The 19,450-nt window shown below is 43.2% G+C and overlaps 2 protein-coding genes across 2 annotated transcripts; both read right to left on the bottom strand.

Annotated features, from left to right (window-relative positions):
- Positions 1–3,545: 3,545 nt before the first annotated feature.
- LOC123142768 (histone H3.2) lies at positions 3,546–4,193 on the bottom strand. The gene has a single exon (XM_044561531.1). The coding sequence runs from the start codon at positions 4,133–4,135 to the stop codon at positions 3,725–3,727; it is 411 nt and encodes a 136-aa protein (XP_044417466.1). The 5' UTR covers positions 4,136–4,193; the 3' UTR covers positions 3,546–3,724.
- A 1,610-nt stretch (positions 4,194–5,803) lies between these two features.
- Positions 5,804–6,565, bottom strand: LOC123142757 (histone H2B.2-like). Its single transcript, XM_044561526.1, has one exon. The coding sequence runs from the start codon at positions 6,470–6,472 to the stop codon at positions 6,011–6,013; it is 462 nt and encodes a 153-aa protein (XP_044417461.1). The 5' UTR covers positions 6,473–6,565; the 3' UTR covers positions 5,804–6,010.
- Positions 6,566–19,450: the final 12,885 nt, after the last annotated feature.

Below are 19,450 nucleotides of genomic sequence, written 5' to 3'. Positions count from 1 at the left end.
TGAGCTCTTTACATATCAAACGGGGCGGAGCGCGACGGGCATGCTTCCGCGTAATGCCACTGCAGATCCGACGGCGTGGAGGGCACTCTCGCCCGCGGAGGCCCTAGGAGGCGGGTACTCCAACATACTTTATAGGAGTAATATTCATACCATAGAATATATTTCACTCTAGAAGCATAATATAATTAAAGGCGGTCCATGGCATAAGGATGTAACATGCTAACTTCAACAACATAAGCATGCATACTAAGCAGGGCGGGTTGAGCAAAGCGTCTATAGCAATCAAGGCATGCTAGGACAAGTGTAACCATGACAGTATACTGGAGTATCAAAATGTTTTAGGCTTCGATTAGACTAAACTAAACCCCAAAATTGAAAGTTGTTTGGGCTGTTTTTGGAATTGATAAGGGTTGCCATTACCCGCGACGATATTGGGTTGGCCGCTACATGGCGGTGCACTGTTTTCCTGTTATTTGTTCTTTCTTGTTTTTTCCTTCATTTTTTCCTTTCTATTCCCTTTTATTTTGATGTACTATTTTTTCTTTTATTCTTGTGTGTTTCCTTTCTAATTTCTTTTATTTATTTTTTAAAACATGACTGTTTTTTCAAATCTGTGAACAATTTTGATTCCGTGAACATTTCAAAAAAAATTTAAACATGTTTTAGATGTGAGAACATTATTGTAATTTCTATACATTTCTTAAGAAAATTGCGCTTTGTGAAGAATTTCATTTTCATGATTTTTTTTAAATCATGTTCTTTCTTAAGGGTGTGAATATATTTTTTAAACCCGTGCCAAAAAATTTAATTCATAAGTATTTTTCGGATCTCCTATTTTTATTATTGTTGTAACCGAGTTCATATATTTTTATCTACTTTCTTTTATTAGAATAACATTTTTTAGCTCAATTAGTAAATGGGCCCAACCCATCTTAGCTCCAAACGCAACACAGTGCGTGTTTGCTCTTAGCATGGGATAGGAGCTCTCGTAGATCACCTACAAAGGGCGTCTTGTCTAAAAAAAAGGAACCTACAAAGGGCGCCGGCTCCGAGAAAGTGAAGTGAAGCAAATAACCATGAGCCCTCGGTTTTTTGCAGGAGATAATGGTTTGTGAGAAATACTAGAGTGTGAGTCCCTCGAGAAGATGAACCTTTATCGAGAAAAGTGCAGGCTAAGATTAGCTGCTGATATTATTAATTTTTTGAGCTTGCTAATATTTACATGTTGATACCTGATTAGACACGAATCAATACTTTGGGACGTAATTTAAACTTCTGAAGGTATACAAAAAATAAATATACTGAGTTGTCGATTTGGGGTTTGCTTCTGGAAAGAGGACACGATTACTCTGCCACAAGTGCAGTGGTCATATCAATAATGTTTACAAGAACGAGGAACACCTATTATCAAGATTTCATCCTATGACTCCGGTGTTCCTTTTGCTCTATGACAGCAATCTAAAGTTCAGAACTGTTGTGATCTATGCACCTTGAAAAGCACGATTGCGCTACTTGGTATTGGATTATGTGAATCGAGTAAATACGACCCACACCTATGGAATTTCTGTCATCTTGTTGCCCATATTTGATAGTGATCTTTTTTTCTTTTCTCCACCAGTATAATTGTGCATAATTTTAGCAGGAGTGCCAAATTTTGATTATATTTATTTTACAAAACTAGAGGGTCCTTTTGTTGTGCACTTCAGCACTTGTGCATGCATGTTGCCTTCAGTTTTTTACTGAGTCGTCTCCTTGTATCAAGTGTTCAGTTTCACAATCGGTGTTCTTCAAATTGTGCATGTGGGAGGGTCTCCAAACCCGTAGGTATCAAAGGAAGAATGTACTGAAAATATTGTAAAGTGTCTATGGAATTTTCTCTATCGAAATGAGAATGGCTGTCTTCAGTTATTCTGCAAGGAACAGACTTTTTTTATGGCTGTATTCCAAACCCAGAAAACAAGATAAGTCACTAATTCACTGTGAATATAAATTCAATTTGATATACTTGCTTCATTGCTGTAGCATGTCCTCCAATGACAGATTCTTATTCCTTCGTCCCAACTGTTTTTGAGATCTGAAGACAATCTAAAAGGAACTTGCTCGAATTGCAATGTATCACTGCTATTCTCATTTTTCATCGCTTACAGGAGCTCACTTTTTTAGGATTCAAGCATTCAGATAACACTACGATATTACGTATAATAACTTAGCAATCAGGTAATTGGTGCTAGAAGCTTAATGGCCTCCGATATTCTGCATCCATTTTGAGTCACACGACAGAGTGCCGTTAGAAATCTTCTCCCGTCAAAAAATTTGTATCGTTCATCAGTAATAAATTTCATAATTTAAAATTAATTATACAGTTCATAAACATAATACTGCCTCTCTTCCTACAAAACTTAGATTCCGAGATGCTCGACTGTTCTAACATCAGCTTACCACCAGAAACATCCGGATCCCGCAGCAGCACTGATGTAAACTGCCCAGAATGAACCGTGTTTCGCTTTAAGTGTGCGCGACTCGAGAATAGGTACCAAGAAATTGGCGTTGGTATTACTGTGGGAGCAGTTACCCATGGGATACCACTAAAATTCTCTTAAGAAATAGCAGTGTGCCTCATGGTAAACACTTAATCAAGAAAAACTGTAGTCGGAGGCGTCCTTGTAACTGTGTTTGTAGTTTTGAAATTATACAGAACAGAAGCAGGGTTGAGAAAACTTTCAGCACTGATGTGACCATCAGGAAGTACTACAGTTTATGTAAGGTACACAAAACTGAACTGAACGAGCATACTACATCTGTTCATTCAGGTTCAGAGGAACTACACAGTACTACTACCATTTAAGCTACAAAATCGAAGCAAGTAAGAACACAGTAGCTAAAACAGGCAGGTCATTTCACATGCTTGCGATAGGAGGACACATACTCTCTTTCGTGACCAATATTCATGATACTCTATCAAAGCAATGTCTGATCCACTGAGAACAGATCATCAAGCAACAACTGCTGTTTCGACAGCTGCACAACCAGGAATGGCATGAGATTCTGACCAATCGTCGCCAGCGCTTGCTCGATGTTCTGGTGCGTTATTTAGGAAATTGTGGGTGATGCAACCAATAATATTGCAGGCACGGTGTCGAAGCCCTGCAGCCATTCCTGAGCCTGTAAGATCTGAAGACAGGACACCAACTAAGTTGTACTATCAGTACGCACTTAGTTTAGAGCATGGTTCAGACTTGCAGGTTTGCAATATAATTAGGCACAGTAGGGATGCTTTCAACAGATTATGTGCACTGAACATCAAACATACTGTGGCAACTGATCGACAGACAGAACTGAAGACAAGCACACTAGCGTACAAGCAATTTTCAGGTACCATCTCAACTGCTCGTTCAATTGGGTTTGGAGGCAGCTAGCAAGATTACACGTCACAAAATTGACAGTCTAATGACAATTAAGCTCAAAATCAGAGCCGAATAGAACAAGCTAGATAAATCAGGCAAGAAAATTGGCACGTTGGGAACAGGCATTCAAACGCAGATGAATGAGAACAGGAAGCCAACATTTTTCATTTCCATAGATGATAGCAACAAGAAGGTACCATCAGATTAGGCATAACAGATCCACCATGACAAGAACAACACAGGCACATTCTGAAACACTACTAGCACACGCACTTCCTAACAAGGATCTAACAGACGACGCATGGATTGCAGATCGCGGCCTAGGCCCTCTCGCCACGGATGCGGCGGGCGAGCTGGATGTCCTTGGGCATGATGGTGACGCGCTTGGCGTGGATGGCGCAGAGGTTGGTGTCCTCGAACAGCCCCACCAGGTAGGCCTCGGCGGCCTCCTGCAGGGCGGAGACGGCGGAGGACTGGAAGCGGAGGTCGGTCTTGAAGTCCTGGGCGATCTCCCGGACGAGGCGCTGGAAGGGGAGCTTGCGGATGAGCAGCTCGGTGCTCTTCTGGTACTTGCGGATCTCGCGGAGCGCGACGGTGCCGGGGCGGAAGCGGTGGGGCTTCTTGACGCCGCCGGTGGCCGGGGCGGACTTGCGGGCGGCCTTGGTCGCCAGCTGCTTCCTCGGCGCCTTGCCGCCGGTGGACTTCCTCGCCGTCTGTTTGGTGCGGGCCATGGCGCCGGTGTTGGGGATGTTGCTGGGTGGGTTGGGGAATTGGAGCGAGGAGGAAGAGTGGAATGGGACGGCGTTAAATAGGAGGAGAGCGCCGAGCGGGCGGGGGATTGGAGCGGGGAGCGCGCGTGGTTTTGGTTTTTCGGGATGGACGGTGGGGCGTGGACCGTTGGATGCGTCGTGCGTGGACGGCTGGGATCTGGTATCGAGGGGGCGATCCGTGGGAGGGGGGCTTCATGCGCTCTGATTGGTCGAAGAGGAGTCCGAGGGAGTGATCCGCGGCGAGGTGGCTCGCGCGCTTTGATTGGTCGAAGAGGAGTCATGCGGATCGTGCCCCGCGCCACTGATTTCGCGTGCATACTGAAGGCCGAAGACGAAGCGAAATGGCCTGGGAGAAGGGCGCCATCGTGCTCGCTCTTTGCCGCCAAGGCGCCAACACGCCCAAACAAAACCAAACTTTTTTTTTTTAGGATCAACAAAAACCAAACTGCTACTATAGCACGCCATCGTTGTAGCAAATGGAGGGTTCACGGCTGGAGTTACTGCTTCTGATCTTCGACAAAAATAATTTTACTGCCCGGAAAAAAAAATACGGTAAAGAATTGTTTTGGTATTTGAATTAGAACGATTTGTGGGCCAAGTGTTCCCCGGACCGAAAGAAAAGAAGAAAAATCGTGTGTCTTTCTTCTCCTTCAGAATCTGTTTCTATTGGCCCACGCATTGCTTGTGCGCATTGTGCAGTTTGTAAACTGGCACCACACGAGCGCGAGGAATTAGCTGAACGCAAAAAAATTATAAACAGTGGATACACCGAGGCCATGACGCTGCACTTGAGCTGTGTCTCAGTCAAGTCACTTGACCCTCCTCTCCTGAGTGAAGAAACAAAGGTGCACCGTGCACGGTTTTAGTTTGGCAATCACAGATCCCAAACTGATTTTAGTTTGGCAAGTCTGAACCTACTCCATGCTACACAACTGACTGATACTATGTGCACAACTGACTGATATACTATTGGGGTACCGAACCAAGAACAGGACAGGGCGAGGCAAACGTTATTGATAATCACACGCGGAAATTGAGTAGGCAGGGCGCTCAGTGACAGCGGCACAGCGCAAACACATGCCAGATTATTACAAGCCCTCTGTGTGAATTGCATCACAGAAGAAATCGCTAGCAACAGAAATTCATCATTATTCTTAATCGCATATCAGCAGGTTGCAGCTCCATGCAGCAATTTCCACTCCAATCCAGGAAGAGTACTACTACTTGCAGATAACCAGAGTTCAACAAAGATACACATATCATCAGTTTGCCAAACGTGGCAGTGTTCAGTTCAGAAAGATATACTAGTACAAATGGCCAAACATAGATGCGTTCAGTTTCAGAAGAATCTGAAAGCGAGATCTCATCTGAAAGCTGAACTTGCATTGCTACAAAGTACAAACACATGGCAGAGATTAGTACAAGCACTTGCTACTGGTACAAATCAGGTCGGACTGAATTAATCACTAGCAGCGGGAATGCATCACTCTAAATCCCATCTCAATTTGCAAAACAAGATTCAGCAAGCAATCAGCCATTCAGAACCAGCAGCGGTACTACTGCTTGCAGATAAAACACAAATGCACGAACATGGCTGTATTCAGCTTAAGATGAGTAGAAAAGCCAGCATTAGTAAGAACATCACTGTCACAGATGTAGTAGTACCACAACCGCAACATTTTTTAGATAGATTTCAGTTTGCAAAAGCAACACGTTCAGTTCTCACAACCAAGAAGCCAACAAAGCGTTGGCAATCTTCTACCACACGAACTACTACTTCTACTTGCAGATACATCAGACAGCCACATCTGTCACAACAAGCGACGCATCGTCAGTCTAGGAGGAGGTGAACTTGGTGACGGCCTTGGTGCCCTCGGAGACGGCGTGCTTGGCGAGCTCCCCGGGGAGGACGAGGCGGACGGAGGTCTGGATCTCCCGGGAGGTGATGGTGGGCTTCTTGTTGTAGCGGGCCAGCTTGGCGGACTCCCCGGCGAGCTTCTCGAAGATGTCGTTGATGAAGGAGTTCATGATGGACATGGCCTTGGAGGAGATGCCGATGTCAGGGTGCACCTGCTTCAGCACCTTGAAGATGTAGATCTTGTACGTCTCCACGCCCTTCTTCGCCTTGCTGCCCTTCTTGCGGCCCCGGGTCTTGCCCTCGCCGCCGGCCTCCTTGGACGCCGTCTTGCCCGCCGGCAGCCGCTTCTCGGCCTTGGGCTTCTTGCCCGCGGGGGTCTTCTCCGTCGCCTTCTCGACCTTGTTCTCCGCGGCCGGCTTCTTGTCTGCCTTGGGGGCCATGGCTGCCGCTTCGGGTGGGGTTGGGAGCTTCGGTGGTGGGGGCTGTGAGTTTGCTGGAGGCAGGGGAGGTGGGGGCTGGGATGGTGTGGGGAATGGAGGAGGGTGGGTGCTGGGATTTATAGAGGGGGAGAGGTGCGCGCTGATTGGTGGAGGGGTTGGCGCCTCGGATCGGTGACGTGGAGCGGTAGGATGCGCGTCCTCTTTGGCTCGTGGGACAGATCTCGACCGTATATTTCGTATCGGTCGTCCCGCTCCCGAACCGCAAAGCACATCCAAGGCGTCGCAGAACAAGGCGGCATGTGATGCGAGTGTATTTGCTTTTCTTTTTTGCGAGTGTATTTGCTTTTCCTTTTTGCCAGTATATTTGCTTTGTTGTACTGGAGTATTTCCTAGTACCCCAAAACTATACTGTATATGTACAAGCATTTTTGTTCTCTTTTTTTTTGCGAGATAAGCATTTTTTCCTCTTTTTCTAAGAAAAGGGTGAAGCCTCCTCGTTTCTTGAGGAATGTAGCCATAGGACGGGCAGTCTCTTTTTAAGGTCAAGAACAAGCTTCGCTTGATTTACTTATTTTTTTAGGGTAGGTTTATTTGATTTTCTTTTGCGAAAAAATGGAGATTGTAGTACATAGGGTGGACGAATGTCGTACATACACAGGCTTACAACTTCCTCCATTCCGGAGCTCAACCACACAGCGGCACGAGAAGTACTACGACCCAAAGTTTTTGGCTACTGAATCCTAAAAAAATACCCGGGGGCGGGGGCGGGAAATGCTGCTACCGAAAAATACCGAGCGGATGCAGTTTAATTCTTTTAAACAGGATTCAAAATTTGAGCTAGGTATAAATATGTGTTATACTCATTTTAGTGAGGAATGTCATCGGAGTTGCAACACGAGGCAATTCGCAGGCTTGGGGTGAACCGCCGTTGTGTTTGCGCTGTCGTACCCCATCGCTCCTACAGACCTCCTTCAGACCCCATCGCTCCTACCGCCGTTGTCGGACAAAGCCCACATGGAATTTTCATCACCAAAGATGACATCTCTCCTTTTGAATCTATTTTTCCAATATATTATTTTAGCTTCCAACGTTTTTAGTATGTGTTTCTTGAGAATATTCTTGAAGTTGTTTTTAATCAGAGTGAGGGGTCTCTGGTCTTCAATACCATCCATAAGAGTTGATACATAGTTGTAAGCTTCTACGATGGAGTTGAGTTTGGATAGGTTTTTGCTCCACTTCTTTAAACCCTGTATGACACAATTGAATATCGCAAATACATCTCTAGTTGAGTTGCTTAGTGAGAGATTTAAGTTCCAACGTCTCCTAACAGTTTCATAAAATCCATGAAATTCCATCCAATAATTTTCAAATCTGAATATAGATGCTTTGGGGATATCACTCCTAGTCTTGATATGCATGATGAGTGTTATACTTACACTCCTCTAGCCTGAGTTTAAACCGAAATATTTCATTGAAACCGAGATATTCGCTCTGTATTGCCACTAATGACTAATGAATGCAAAGGATTCCAAATATCCGATTTTTATTTCGTTTCCACATCAAATGGGCCAATTATGGACGAAATCGAGCCAATACATGGAAAGAAGTAGAGTGGAGAGATGAGATCAAGTGGGAGGAGCAACATAGGCGTCAGAGTAGAAGATGGTGTTACATATGATCGCGCTCGCTCGTATGAGCGGTCGTACTGCATGCCAACCGAGGTGCCTGATCCACCTGAACAACCTTTATAAGGGCCCACGTCGAATGAGCAATAGAACATCACAGAACAAGCTAGTCATCATCATCTTCACGGTTGCCAACTCCATCAACCCTAGCCGCCGCCATTTCCCATCTCCATAGCTACAACCTTCACCACCACCATAGTTCTCAGCCATCTAGCCATACTTGTAATCATGTATCACACACGACATCCATTATAAGACATATTATCAATCAATCAATCATCATGGTGTGTTCTTCAATGAGTTCTTCATGTAATCTGATCTCCATGTGTGAGTAGTTCGATAATGTCATGGGTTGAGGGAAGGGCCTTGTAACCAGATGTATTTGTTGGAGAGATCGATGGAAGTACTTTGAATTGGCGTCCTGTATGTGTAGCATAAAATTGCTTCGTAGTTATCTCTTGTCTCGTTCGCGTTCTTCATCCCTACAGGTATCAGGATCATGGAGAGCGAGTCATGAAGAGGCTAAGGGCAGCGAGACAATGAAGTGTTATTCTGAACACAAGTGACAGAAAGGTTTGGTGCCGTAACGCATATCCTATCCTTGGGGATCAAGAGGCATAGTCATTAAACACCCAATGCTTTTGCCTGATTATTGCTATCTTAATTAGCGGGGCAACCACGCGAAATGGATAGGGCCTTCGATTGGACAACTGACTCTTGATGCATGACGTGTGCCGGTCAAGACGTAATTTGGACACATTCCCCACTTTGATAGTAAGCAAGCACATGTTGATTGTGAAGGAAATATGCCCTAGAGGCAATAATAAAGTTGTTATTTCATATTTCCTTATTCAGGATAAAGGTTTATTATTCATGCTAGAATTGTATTGATTGGAAACCTTAATACATGTGTGAATACATAAACAAACAATGTATCCCTAGCGAGCCTCTACTAGACTAGTTCTCACTCGCGCCCCCCATCTTCTTCCTTCTCCTTGTTGTTGTGACCGCCATGCGCCGCGCCATTCTTTCTTCTCGGTCAAGACTTCGCCACTGATCTGCAGCTGGGGCCTTCCGGGTCCAGCTTGACTTTCTTGGTTTCCTTGGAGGGCTGGAACGAGGCCTCGTCGGCCGGCTCCTTAGCCAAAGCCGGCATGGCCAGTATCTTGTTGGCCCAGCGTGACGATCAGGTCGAGCTGGTGCCCCTCCTTGGCTATGACCAGCGACTCAGCCAGTTTGGCGCTGGCTTGGGCACACTCCAGGGACTTGCGGTAGTGTCGGCGACGGTGATGTGGCCCTTCGGACCCGACAACTTCATCTTCAGGTAGGCGTAGTGGGGAACCACCATGAACTTGGCGAGCCCGGGCTGGCCCAGCAGCGTGTGGTACGCGCTGGACAGGTCTACTACCTCGAACCAGATCGGCTCACATCAGAAATGGTCGATGATGCTGAATAGGATGTCGAGTTGGATCCGGACGATGGGGGAGCATGAGAGGCCGGGTACGATGCCGTGGAAGATCATTTGGGTTGGCTCCAAGTCCTTGGCCTCGAGGCCAAGCTTGGTCATGGTGTCGCGGTAGAGGATATTGATGTTGTTGCCACCATCAATGAGGACACGCGAGAACTTGCAGATGCACCGGGGCACGACAATTGTGGGGTCGAGGATGAGGGCGTAGCCACCCGGGTTCAGCATGACGGTCGGGTGGTCCTCCCGGGTCCAGGTGACCGGGTGCTCCGACCAATGCATGTATTTCGGCTTGGCTGGGACGACGATGTTCACCTCCTACCGGAGCAGGCGCTCGCTAAGCTTGTCATTGCTCAGGCTGGTGAAAACGACGTAGCTTGCATTCTGGTCGGGGTAGACGTCATCGCGCATCACGCCGTTAGCCGGGGGCGGGGGCGAAGGAGGCGGAGCCTGTGGCCCTGCTCCCGAAGCCGGGGGCGGTGGAGGCTGATACGTCTCCAACGTATCTACTTTTCCTAACGCTTTTCCTCTTGTTTTGGACTCTAATTTGCATGATTTAAATGAAACTAACCTCGGACTGACACTGTTTTCAGCAGAACTACCATGGTGTTGTTTTTATGCAGAAATAAAAGTTCTCGGAATGGAATGAAACTTTGCAAGGATTTTTTATATCAAATAAGAGAATTTCTAGAGCCAGGAGGTACCTGAGGGGGGCATTCTCGGAATGGAACAAAACTTTGCAAGGATTTTTTATATCAAATAAGAGAATTTCTAGAGCCAGGAGGTACCTGAGGGGGGCACCTGGGTGGGCACAACCCACCAGGGCGTGCCAGCCCCAGGCGCGCCCTGGTGGGTGCTGCCCACCTGGTGGCCCCGCTGACCCTCAAACCGACGCGATAAAATCCCATGTTTCCAGAAAAAATTGGAGAGAAAGAATTATCGCATTTCACGAGATGGAGCCGCCGCCGTCTCCTGTTCTTCATCGGGAGGCCAGATCTGGAGTCCGTTTGGGGCTCCGGAGAGGGAGGTCTTCGATCTTCGTCATCACCAACACATCTCCATCGCCAATTCCATGATGCTCCCCACCGAGAGTGAGTAATTCCTTCATAGGCTCGCTGGTCGGTGAGGAGTTGCATGAGATTCATCATGTAATCAAGTTAGTTTTGTTAGGGCTTGATCCCTAGTATCCACTATGTTCTGAGATTGATGTTGCTATGACTTTGCCATGCTTAATGCTTGTCTCTTTGGGGCCGGGTGCCATGCTTTCAGATCAGAACCATTTATGTTATCACTATTATATCCATGTTATAGATCCGATCTTGCAAGTTATAGTCACCTACTACGTGTTATGATCCGGCAACCCCTGAGTGACAATAGTCGGGACCACTCCCAGTGATGACCGTAGTTTGAGGAGTTCATGTATTCATCATGTGTTAATGCTTTGTTCTGGTTCTCTATTAAAAGGAGGCCTTAATATCCCTTAGTTTCCAATAGGACCCTGCTGCCACGGGAGGGTAGGACCAAAGATGTCATGCAAGTTCTCTCCATAAGCACGTATGACTATTTACGGAATACATGCCTACATTATATTTATGAACTGGAGCTAGTGCCGTATCGCCCTAGGTTATAACTGTCTCATGATGAATATCATCTAACGAGTCACCGATCCAATACCTACGAATTTATCTTATAGTGTTCTTGCTAAGTTACTATTGTTGTTACTGCTATCGTTACTGCTACAATATCACTGCTATCACTGTTACTGTTACTGTTACCACTGTTGCTATCATCAAAACTATCATACTATTGTGCTACTAATCACTTTCCTGCAGATAATTAATCTCCAGGTATGGTTGAATTGACAACTCAGCTGCTAATACCTTCAAATATTCTTTGGCGCCCCTTGTGTTGAATCTATAAATTTGGGTTGAATACTCTACCCTCGAAAACTGTTGCGATCCCCTATACTTGTGGGTTATCAAGACATTTTTCTGGCGTCATTGCTGGGGAGCATAGCTATATTTGTTGAGTCACTTGGTATTATTATCATATTATCACTATGAAGAATCTGAAGGATGCTAAGACTAAGATTTTTCCCTCAAAGACGAGGGGAGGTGAGGAACTGCCATCCAGTTCTGCTTTAGATTCACCTTCTATTATAAGTAAACTTGCAACTCCACAACATGCTATTAATTCTGATATGTCGCAAGTTATTGATGATGATACTTCTGCTATGAATGCTACTCATGATGATGCTAGTACCTTGCTTGATGATGACGTGCCACTAGGTGAATTTCTTGATGAACAAATTGCTAGAGTAAGACAACATGATATTGTTGAATCTGATTATGAGCTTGAAACTGGAAATCTGGAAACACCTACTAGGACTAGTCCTCCTATATATGAATTGCCAAAGGTACCGGAAGGTTATACTATGATTGAAGAGGCAACTAGAGATATTCTTGCTTGTAAGGACAGAGATGATCTAGAGAAATTATTATGCAAGTATAAAGAAAGATCTCTAAATGCTAAAATGAAGTGTGATCCTAAGTTTTCTACTTCACCTACTGTTATTGATGATAAGGAATATGAATTCTTCGTTGACCCATAGTTAATCACTTTGGTTGAATCTGATCCTTTCCATGGTTTATGAAACTGAAACTATTGTGGCACATCTTACTAAGTTGAATGATATAGCCACCCCCTTTGCTCATGATGAGAAGATTTGCTATTACTATATTCTCAAGTTATTTCTGTTCTCATTAAAGGGTGATGCTAAAGCTTGGTGCAATACTCTTGCTCCTAGTTGTGTGCATAGTCCCCAAGATATGATTTATTACTTCTCTGAAAAATATTTCCCTGCTCATAAGAAACAAGCTGTCTTGCAGGAAATATTTAACTTTGTGCAAATTGGAGAAGAGAGTCTCCCACAAGCTTGGGGGAGGCTTATCCAATTGCTTAATGCTTTGCCTGATCATCCTCTTAAGAAAAATGAAATAATTGATATCTTCTATAATGGACTAACCGATGCTTCTAGGGACTTCCTAGATAGTTGTGCTGGTTGTGTTTTCAGGGAACGAACTATTGGGCAAGCTGAGGAATTATTGAATAACATATTGAAAAATTATGATGATTGGACTCCTCCTGAAACACCTATTAAACCCACTCTGAAGAAGAGGGGTATCTTATATCTCAGTCCTGAAGATATGGAAAAGGCTAAGAAATCTATGAAGGAAAAATGTATTAAGGCCGAGGATGTTAAAAAATTACCACCTATCGAAGAAATACATGGGCTTGAAGCACCACCACCACCACCACCCAAGGTGGTAGAGGTAAAACCTTTAATGAAATTAAGTGATAGTGATGATCCTCATAATAAACACCCTAGTCAATGCCTTTATGAGTTTGATAATTACATTAGAAAGCAAGATCACTTCAATGCAAATGTTATGAAACAATTGAAATACAACTTTGATATGATCGCCCACTTAAGTGACTTATTATTTAGAATCTCAAATGATGTTATGGGTGTAGGAAAACATGCCTCTATGGTTCAAACTCAATTAGAACAAGTTGCTAAATCTCAAAGAGAGTTGCTTGATGAAATGAACAATAATATAAGTGACTTTGTTGTTAGAGTAGTAACTAGAGGAGGTAAAATGACTCAGGAACCACTTTATCCTGAGGGACATCCAAAGAGAATTTAACAAGATTCTCAAAGGAACAACACCACTACACCTAGTTCTTTTAAAAAGAAAAAGAAGAAGAAAAATGATAAGACTTTGCCTGCCTCTAGTGAAACTGAAGTAGAAAAACCTCCTGATAATGATAATGAAGTTTCTATCTCTGATGCTGAAACTCAATCTGGTAATGAACACTCACTTTCTGATAATGAAAAAGATAATGATGAGGTTCATGAAAACACTCAACCTAATGATAAAGAACCAGATAATGATGTTGAGATAGAACCAGCTGTTGATCTTGATGACCCACAACCTAAGAATAAAAGATATGACAAAAGAGACTTTGTTGCTAGAAAACATGGAAAGGAATGAGAACCATGGGTTCAAAAGCCTATGCCATTTCCACCTAAATCAACTAAAAAGAAAGATGATGAAGAATTTGAACGCTTTGCTGAAATGATTAGGCCAGTCTTTTTGCGCACCCGCTTGACTGGTATCTTGAAAATGCCTCCTTATGCAAAGTATATGAAAGACATCATCACCAATAAGAGAAAAATACCGGAAGTTGAAATCTCCACTATTCTTGCTAATTACACTTTCAAAGATGGAGTACCTAAAAACTGGGAGATCCGGGAATACCAACTATACCTTGCTCCATTAAAAGAATTTATGTGAAAACTGCTTTATGTGATTTGGGAGTTGGTGTTAGTGTTATGCCTTTCTCTTTATATAGAAGACTTGATTTGAATAAACTCACACCTACTGAAATATCTTTGCAAAAGGTTGATAAATCAACCGCCATACCTATTGGTATTTGTGAGGATGTGCCTGTTGTTGTTGCTAATGTTACTATTTTGACTGACTTTGTTATACTTGAGATGCTCGAGGATGAAAACATGTCGATTATCCCTTGGTAGACCCTTCTTGAATACCGCAGGGGCTGTTATTGATTGCAATAAAAGCAAGTTCACTTTTCATATCAATGGTAATGAGCATACGGTGCACTTTCCGAAGAAACAATTCCAAGAAAAAATTCACTATCACTCTCTCTCTCTTGTGTTCTTGCTCCCAAAACCGCGGATTTCGATCTCTTTGCTCGAAGCTCCGTTTCCGAAATTGTTTCAGGGATTTCGATCACTTTTCATGTCTAATTAGTTTATATTTTAGTGGTTTATATTGAGAATAATTAGCTACTCTTGGTGCTGTTGTAGATGAGATTGCATGTTGAATTCTTAGAGGTCTAAGTAGTTTGAATGCTTGCTATGGCCTCTATACATTCCTATGAGTAGTTTCTATCATTCTTGTGAAGTTTTGTTAATAATTTTTTCATGACCAAAAATTTTCAGAAAATTGTACGCAAACATTATGAGCTTCTTTGGAAGGATTTCTTCAAGGAGGAGATCCTCGGAGGCATCCTCTAGCAGTAGCTCTGTTCGTCGGTCCTATGCTGAACCAAGCAAAAGTTCCATTTGAAGTGCCACCACCAAAACATGCTTATGGTCATTCAACGATTACATGGAACAGATACAAAGTTATGTATGAGGACATTGTCGCTTACTAGAACAACCTGGCGGTGGCGCAGGCGGAGCCTCAGTAGTGGGACCCTATGGTGCCTGCTCCCCAACACTTCAACATTGGACCTCACAGCTTCTACGATTGGTGATTACCAAGTTAGGCCAAAAGCCTAAGCTCGGGGAGTACGTATTTCCACCGGAATTACATTCATGTTCACATATTTCATTCCAGTTGTTGGTGTCCACACTTTTTCGTTGTATCATCCATGGTGGCCGGCTCGCAGCGCAGGAGCTTGTGCTTGAGAAGGGTGTCGTCTTGGCACCCGCTGATGAAATACTGGATGCCCTAGACCTCGTGGACGCTCTCGCAGCTGTTCTGGAGCTCGATCCAGCGGGCAAGGTATTCGTGGTCAGTCTTCGTCGACCCCTGCACACACACGGCAAGCTGACTGGGGCGGCCGGGGCACTTGTAAGTGTCGGTGAAGTTGCGCATGAAGGTGTTGGGAAACATAGCATGCAATTTAAAAAAAAAATCCTACGCTCACGCAAGATCTATCAAGGAGATGCATAGCAACGAAAGAGGGAGAGTGTGTCTACGTACCCTCATAGACCGAAAGCGGAAGTGTTTGCTCAACGCGGTTGATGTAGTCGGACGTCTTCTCGTTCTGACCGGTCGAGTACCGAACATACGACACCTCCGAGTTTTGCACACGTTCAACACGATGATGTCCCTCGAGCTCTTGATCTAGCAGAGGGTCGAAGGAGTAGATGAGTTATGTCATCACGACGGCGTGGTGACAGTGATGGTGATGTGATCCGCGCAGGGCTTCACCTAAGCACCGCGAGAACATGACCGGAGGTGTAAACTATGGAGGGGGTGCCGCACACGGCTAAGAGCAATTGGTGTGTCTCTTAGGGGCGCCCCCCGTATATAAAGGAGAGAGGGAGAGAGGCCGGCCTAGGCGCGCTCCAAGTGGGGGAGTCCTACTTGGACTCCCACTAGGATTCGCCCCCCTTCCTTTTTCCGGAGGGGGAAAGAGGGAAGGAGTAGGAGAGGGAGAAGGAAAGGGGGGGGGGCGCCGCCCCCACCCCTTGTCCAATTCGGTTTCCCCATGGTGGGGGGTGCGCCAGCCCCTTATGGGCTGGTGTGCCTCCCTCCTATGGCCCATATGGCCCATATTTTCCACCGGGGGTTCCGGTAACCCCTCCGGTACTCCGGTCTATACCCGATACACTCAGGAACCATTCTGGAGTCCGAATACTACCTTCCAATATATCAATCTTTACCTCTTGACCATTTCGAGTCTCCTCGCCATGTCCGTGATCTCATTCAGGACTCCAAACAACCTTCGGCCACCAAAACACATAACTCATAAAATACATATCGTCATCAAACGTTAAGCGTGCAGACTCTACGGGTTCGAGAACTATGTAGACATGACCGAGACACCTCTCCGGTCAATAACCAATAGTGGAACCTGGATGCTCATAGGATAACAAGATGAGATTTATATCTCCACAATAGATAAACGGATCTCGTCTACATCATGTCATCATTCTTATTGCATTACTCCGTTTACTCATGAACTTAATACACTAGATGCATGCTGGATAGCGGTCGACGTGTGGAGTAATAGTAGTAGATGTAGGTAGGAGTCGGTCTACTAATCTTGGACGTGATGCCTATATAATGATCATTGCCTGGATATCGTCATGATTATTTGAAGTTCTATCAATTGCCCAACAGTAATTGTTTTCCCACCGTTTGCTATTTTTCTTGAGAGAAGCCACTAGTGAAACCTACGGCCCCCGGGTCTCTTTTCATCATATTTTCCTTTGCTATCTATTTTCTCTTGCATTTATTTTCAGATCTATTAAACCAAAAATACAAAAATACTTTGCTGCAATTTATTTGTTCTGCGATCTATTTATCCTATCTACCACTTTTTCCTCACGTTATTTGCCTATCTTGAGGCGCCATACCCGGAAGGGGTTGACAACCCCTTTAACATGTCGGGTTGCGAGTATTTGTTATTTGTGTGCAGGTGTTGTTTATGTGGTGTGAGGAGGTACTCCTACTGGTTCGATATCCTTGGTCTCATCACTGAGGGAAATACCTACCGTCGCTATACTGCATCATCCCTTCCTCTTTGGGAAAATACCGACGTAGTTCTAGCAGACATCAAAAGGAATTTCTGGCGCTGTTGCCGGGGAGGATCTTCAACATCAACCAAGTTCCTAATCACAAATCTTATATCCTCGCAATTTACATTATTTGCCATTTGCCTCTCATTTTCCTCTCCCACACTTCACAAAAAAATGCCGTTTTATTCGCCCTCTTTTTTCGTTCGCCGTTTTCTCGTCAGATCTCATGTTTGCTTGTGTTGCCATGAGCCTTCTATTTGCTTGCATCTTCGCTTGATAAAAATAAAATGATATGGATCCTCATCCACTTGCTAATGTTTTCAATATATTTAATTATGATGAACCAATTGCTAGTGAATTGAGTTCAATAGATTATCTTTATGAAGTTTTGCTTGAGATTTATGAATCTGAAAATTGTGATGAAGTGTTGAAAGAAGAAATTGATGAAGTGATTCATGATAGCTCCTTGAATGAAAAGCATGGTTGCAATGATGTTATTATAAATTCTATTAATGTCAATTGTGTTAACAATATGCAAAACCTCAAGCTTGGGGATGCTAGTTTTGTTATGTCCACTACTTGTTGCAATGATCATGATTGGGGTGATTCTTCTTATGATCTTGAAATTTTATTTAAGCCTCTTGATGAATATGATATTGATAATAGTGTTTGCAATAATACTGAAAGTGGGTTTGTAAGAGTGGCAACTTTAGATCCCACATATTTGGAGAGTGTTCAATCTTATGAAATTTTTGATAAAAGTGGGTTTGGAGAGGTCATGACTTTAGTTAATGTTAATCCCACTATTTTGGAAGAGTGTCAACTTCGCATGCATGTGGATCATGTTGACAATATATTATGTGATAGTTATGCTGTTGAATTTTCTTATGATCCTACATGTAATTATTATGACAGAGGAAAATATGGTTGTAGAATTTTTCATGTTACTAAATTACCTCTCTTCATGTTGAGATTAGTGTTATCTCTTTCTTCTTCCTTGCATATGCTAGTTTTTTCTTGCCTTGATAATTTGTTTGCTTATAAGATGCCTATGCATAGGAAGTATGTTAGACTTAAGTGTGTTTGTCACATGTTTTATGATGCTCTTTTTGTGTTTCAATTCCTATCTTTCATGTGAGCATCATTTAAATCTTATGCCTAGCTAGGGGCGTAAAACGATAGCGCTTGTTGGGAGGAAAACCAATGAATAAAATTTATTTTTGCTTTTTGCTTTCTATTATTGTGTGTTAGAACAATTATGCTACTGTTATGATTGTGTTTTTGTGTTTTAGTTAGTGTTTGTGCCAAGTAAGACCTTTGGGAAGACTTGGGTGAAAGTTTATTTGATCTTGCTGAAAAACAGAAACTTTTGCGCTCACGAGATTATTTGTCATTTTTTACAGAAGAGTGCTTTTTAAGTTTATTATTTTTGCATAGGATTAATATACAAATTCCTCACGTCCACCAATTTATTTCATTATTTTTGTAGTTACAAAAGTATTCGAATTTTTCAGATTGCTACAGATTGTTCTGTTTTTGACAAATTCTGTTTTCTTTGCATTGTGTGCTTGTTTTGATGATTCTATGGTTTTCTTTGATGATTTTTTGCCATAGAAAAGTTGGAATGCAGTATATATAATGCAAAAACAAAATAAGAATAACAGTACTTATAGTAGTGGTTTGGTTTCTTATACTAACGGATCTCACGAAGGTTTTGTTTGAGTTATGTGTGATTGAAGTTTTCAAGTTTTGGGTTATCTTACGATGGATGAAGGAATAATGATAAGCAAAAGGCTAAGATTGGGGATGCCCGAGGCACCCCAAGATAATATTCAAAGAAGTAGCAAGCAACTAAGCTTGGGGATGCCCCCGAGTGGCATCCCCTCTTTCTTCTAACAACCATCGGTATTTTACTTGAAACTATATTTTTATTCGTCACATGATATGAGTTTTGCTTGGAGCGTCTTGTATGATATGAGTCTTTGCTTGTTTTTCTTTGTGTTTTAAGTGTTGAATACTTTCTGGACACACCTTTTTGAGAGAGCCAAAAATTATGCTATGCTTGCTCCTATGCTTCACTTAAAATTTTAGAGCCATGGATTTGCTCTAGTACTTCACTTATATCTTTTTTATCACGGCGTGCTTTGTTAATTTTGAAGAAATGCTCTCATGCTTCACTTAGATTTATTTTGGAGTTAGTAAATTTTGTAGAAAGTCTCTCTTGCTTCATTAGATTATTTTGAGAGAAAGAAAAAAATGCTCATGATCTTCTATTTGTTTGAGCTTATCAAAAGCATCATATGAAAATAGTCCAAAGTGATAGATATCCAAGGAGGATATAATAAAAACTTTCATGAAGATCATTGGACAAAATAAAATTGATTTTTAGTAATGGTTTTGGGATATGACGATATGATATGTGAGTCATGTTGATGAGCAATTGTGCTTTAGTAAGAATATTGATGTTAAGGTTTGTGATTCCCTAT

Source organism: Triticum aestivum, chromosome 1B, assembly GCF_018294505.1.
Source record: "Triticum aestivum cultivar Chinese Spring chromosome 1B, IWGSC CS RefSeq v2.1, whole genome shotgun sequence".
Taxonomy (NCBI): domain Eukaryota; kingdom Viridiplantae; phylum Streptophyta; class Magnoliopsida; order Poales; family Poaceae; genus Triticum; species Triticum aestivum.
The sequence above is the reverse complement of the archived record's forward strand: the minus strand, read 5'-3'. Positions and strand labels throughout refer to the sequence as shown.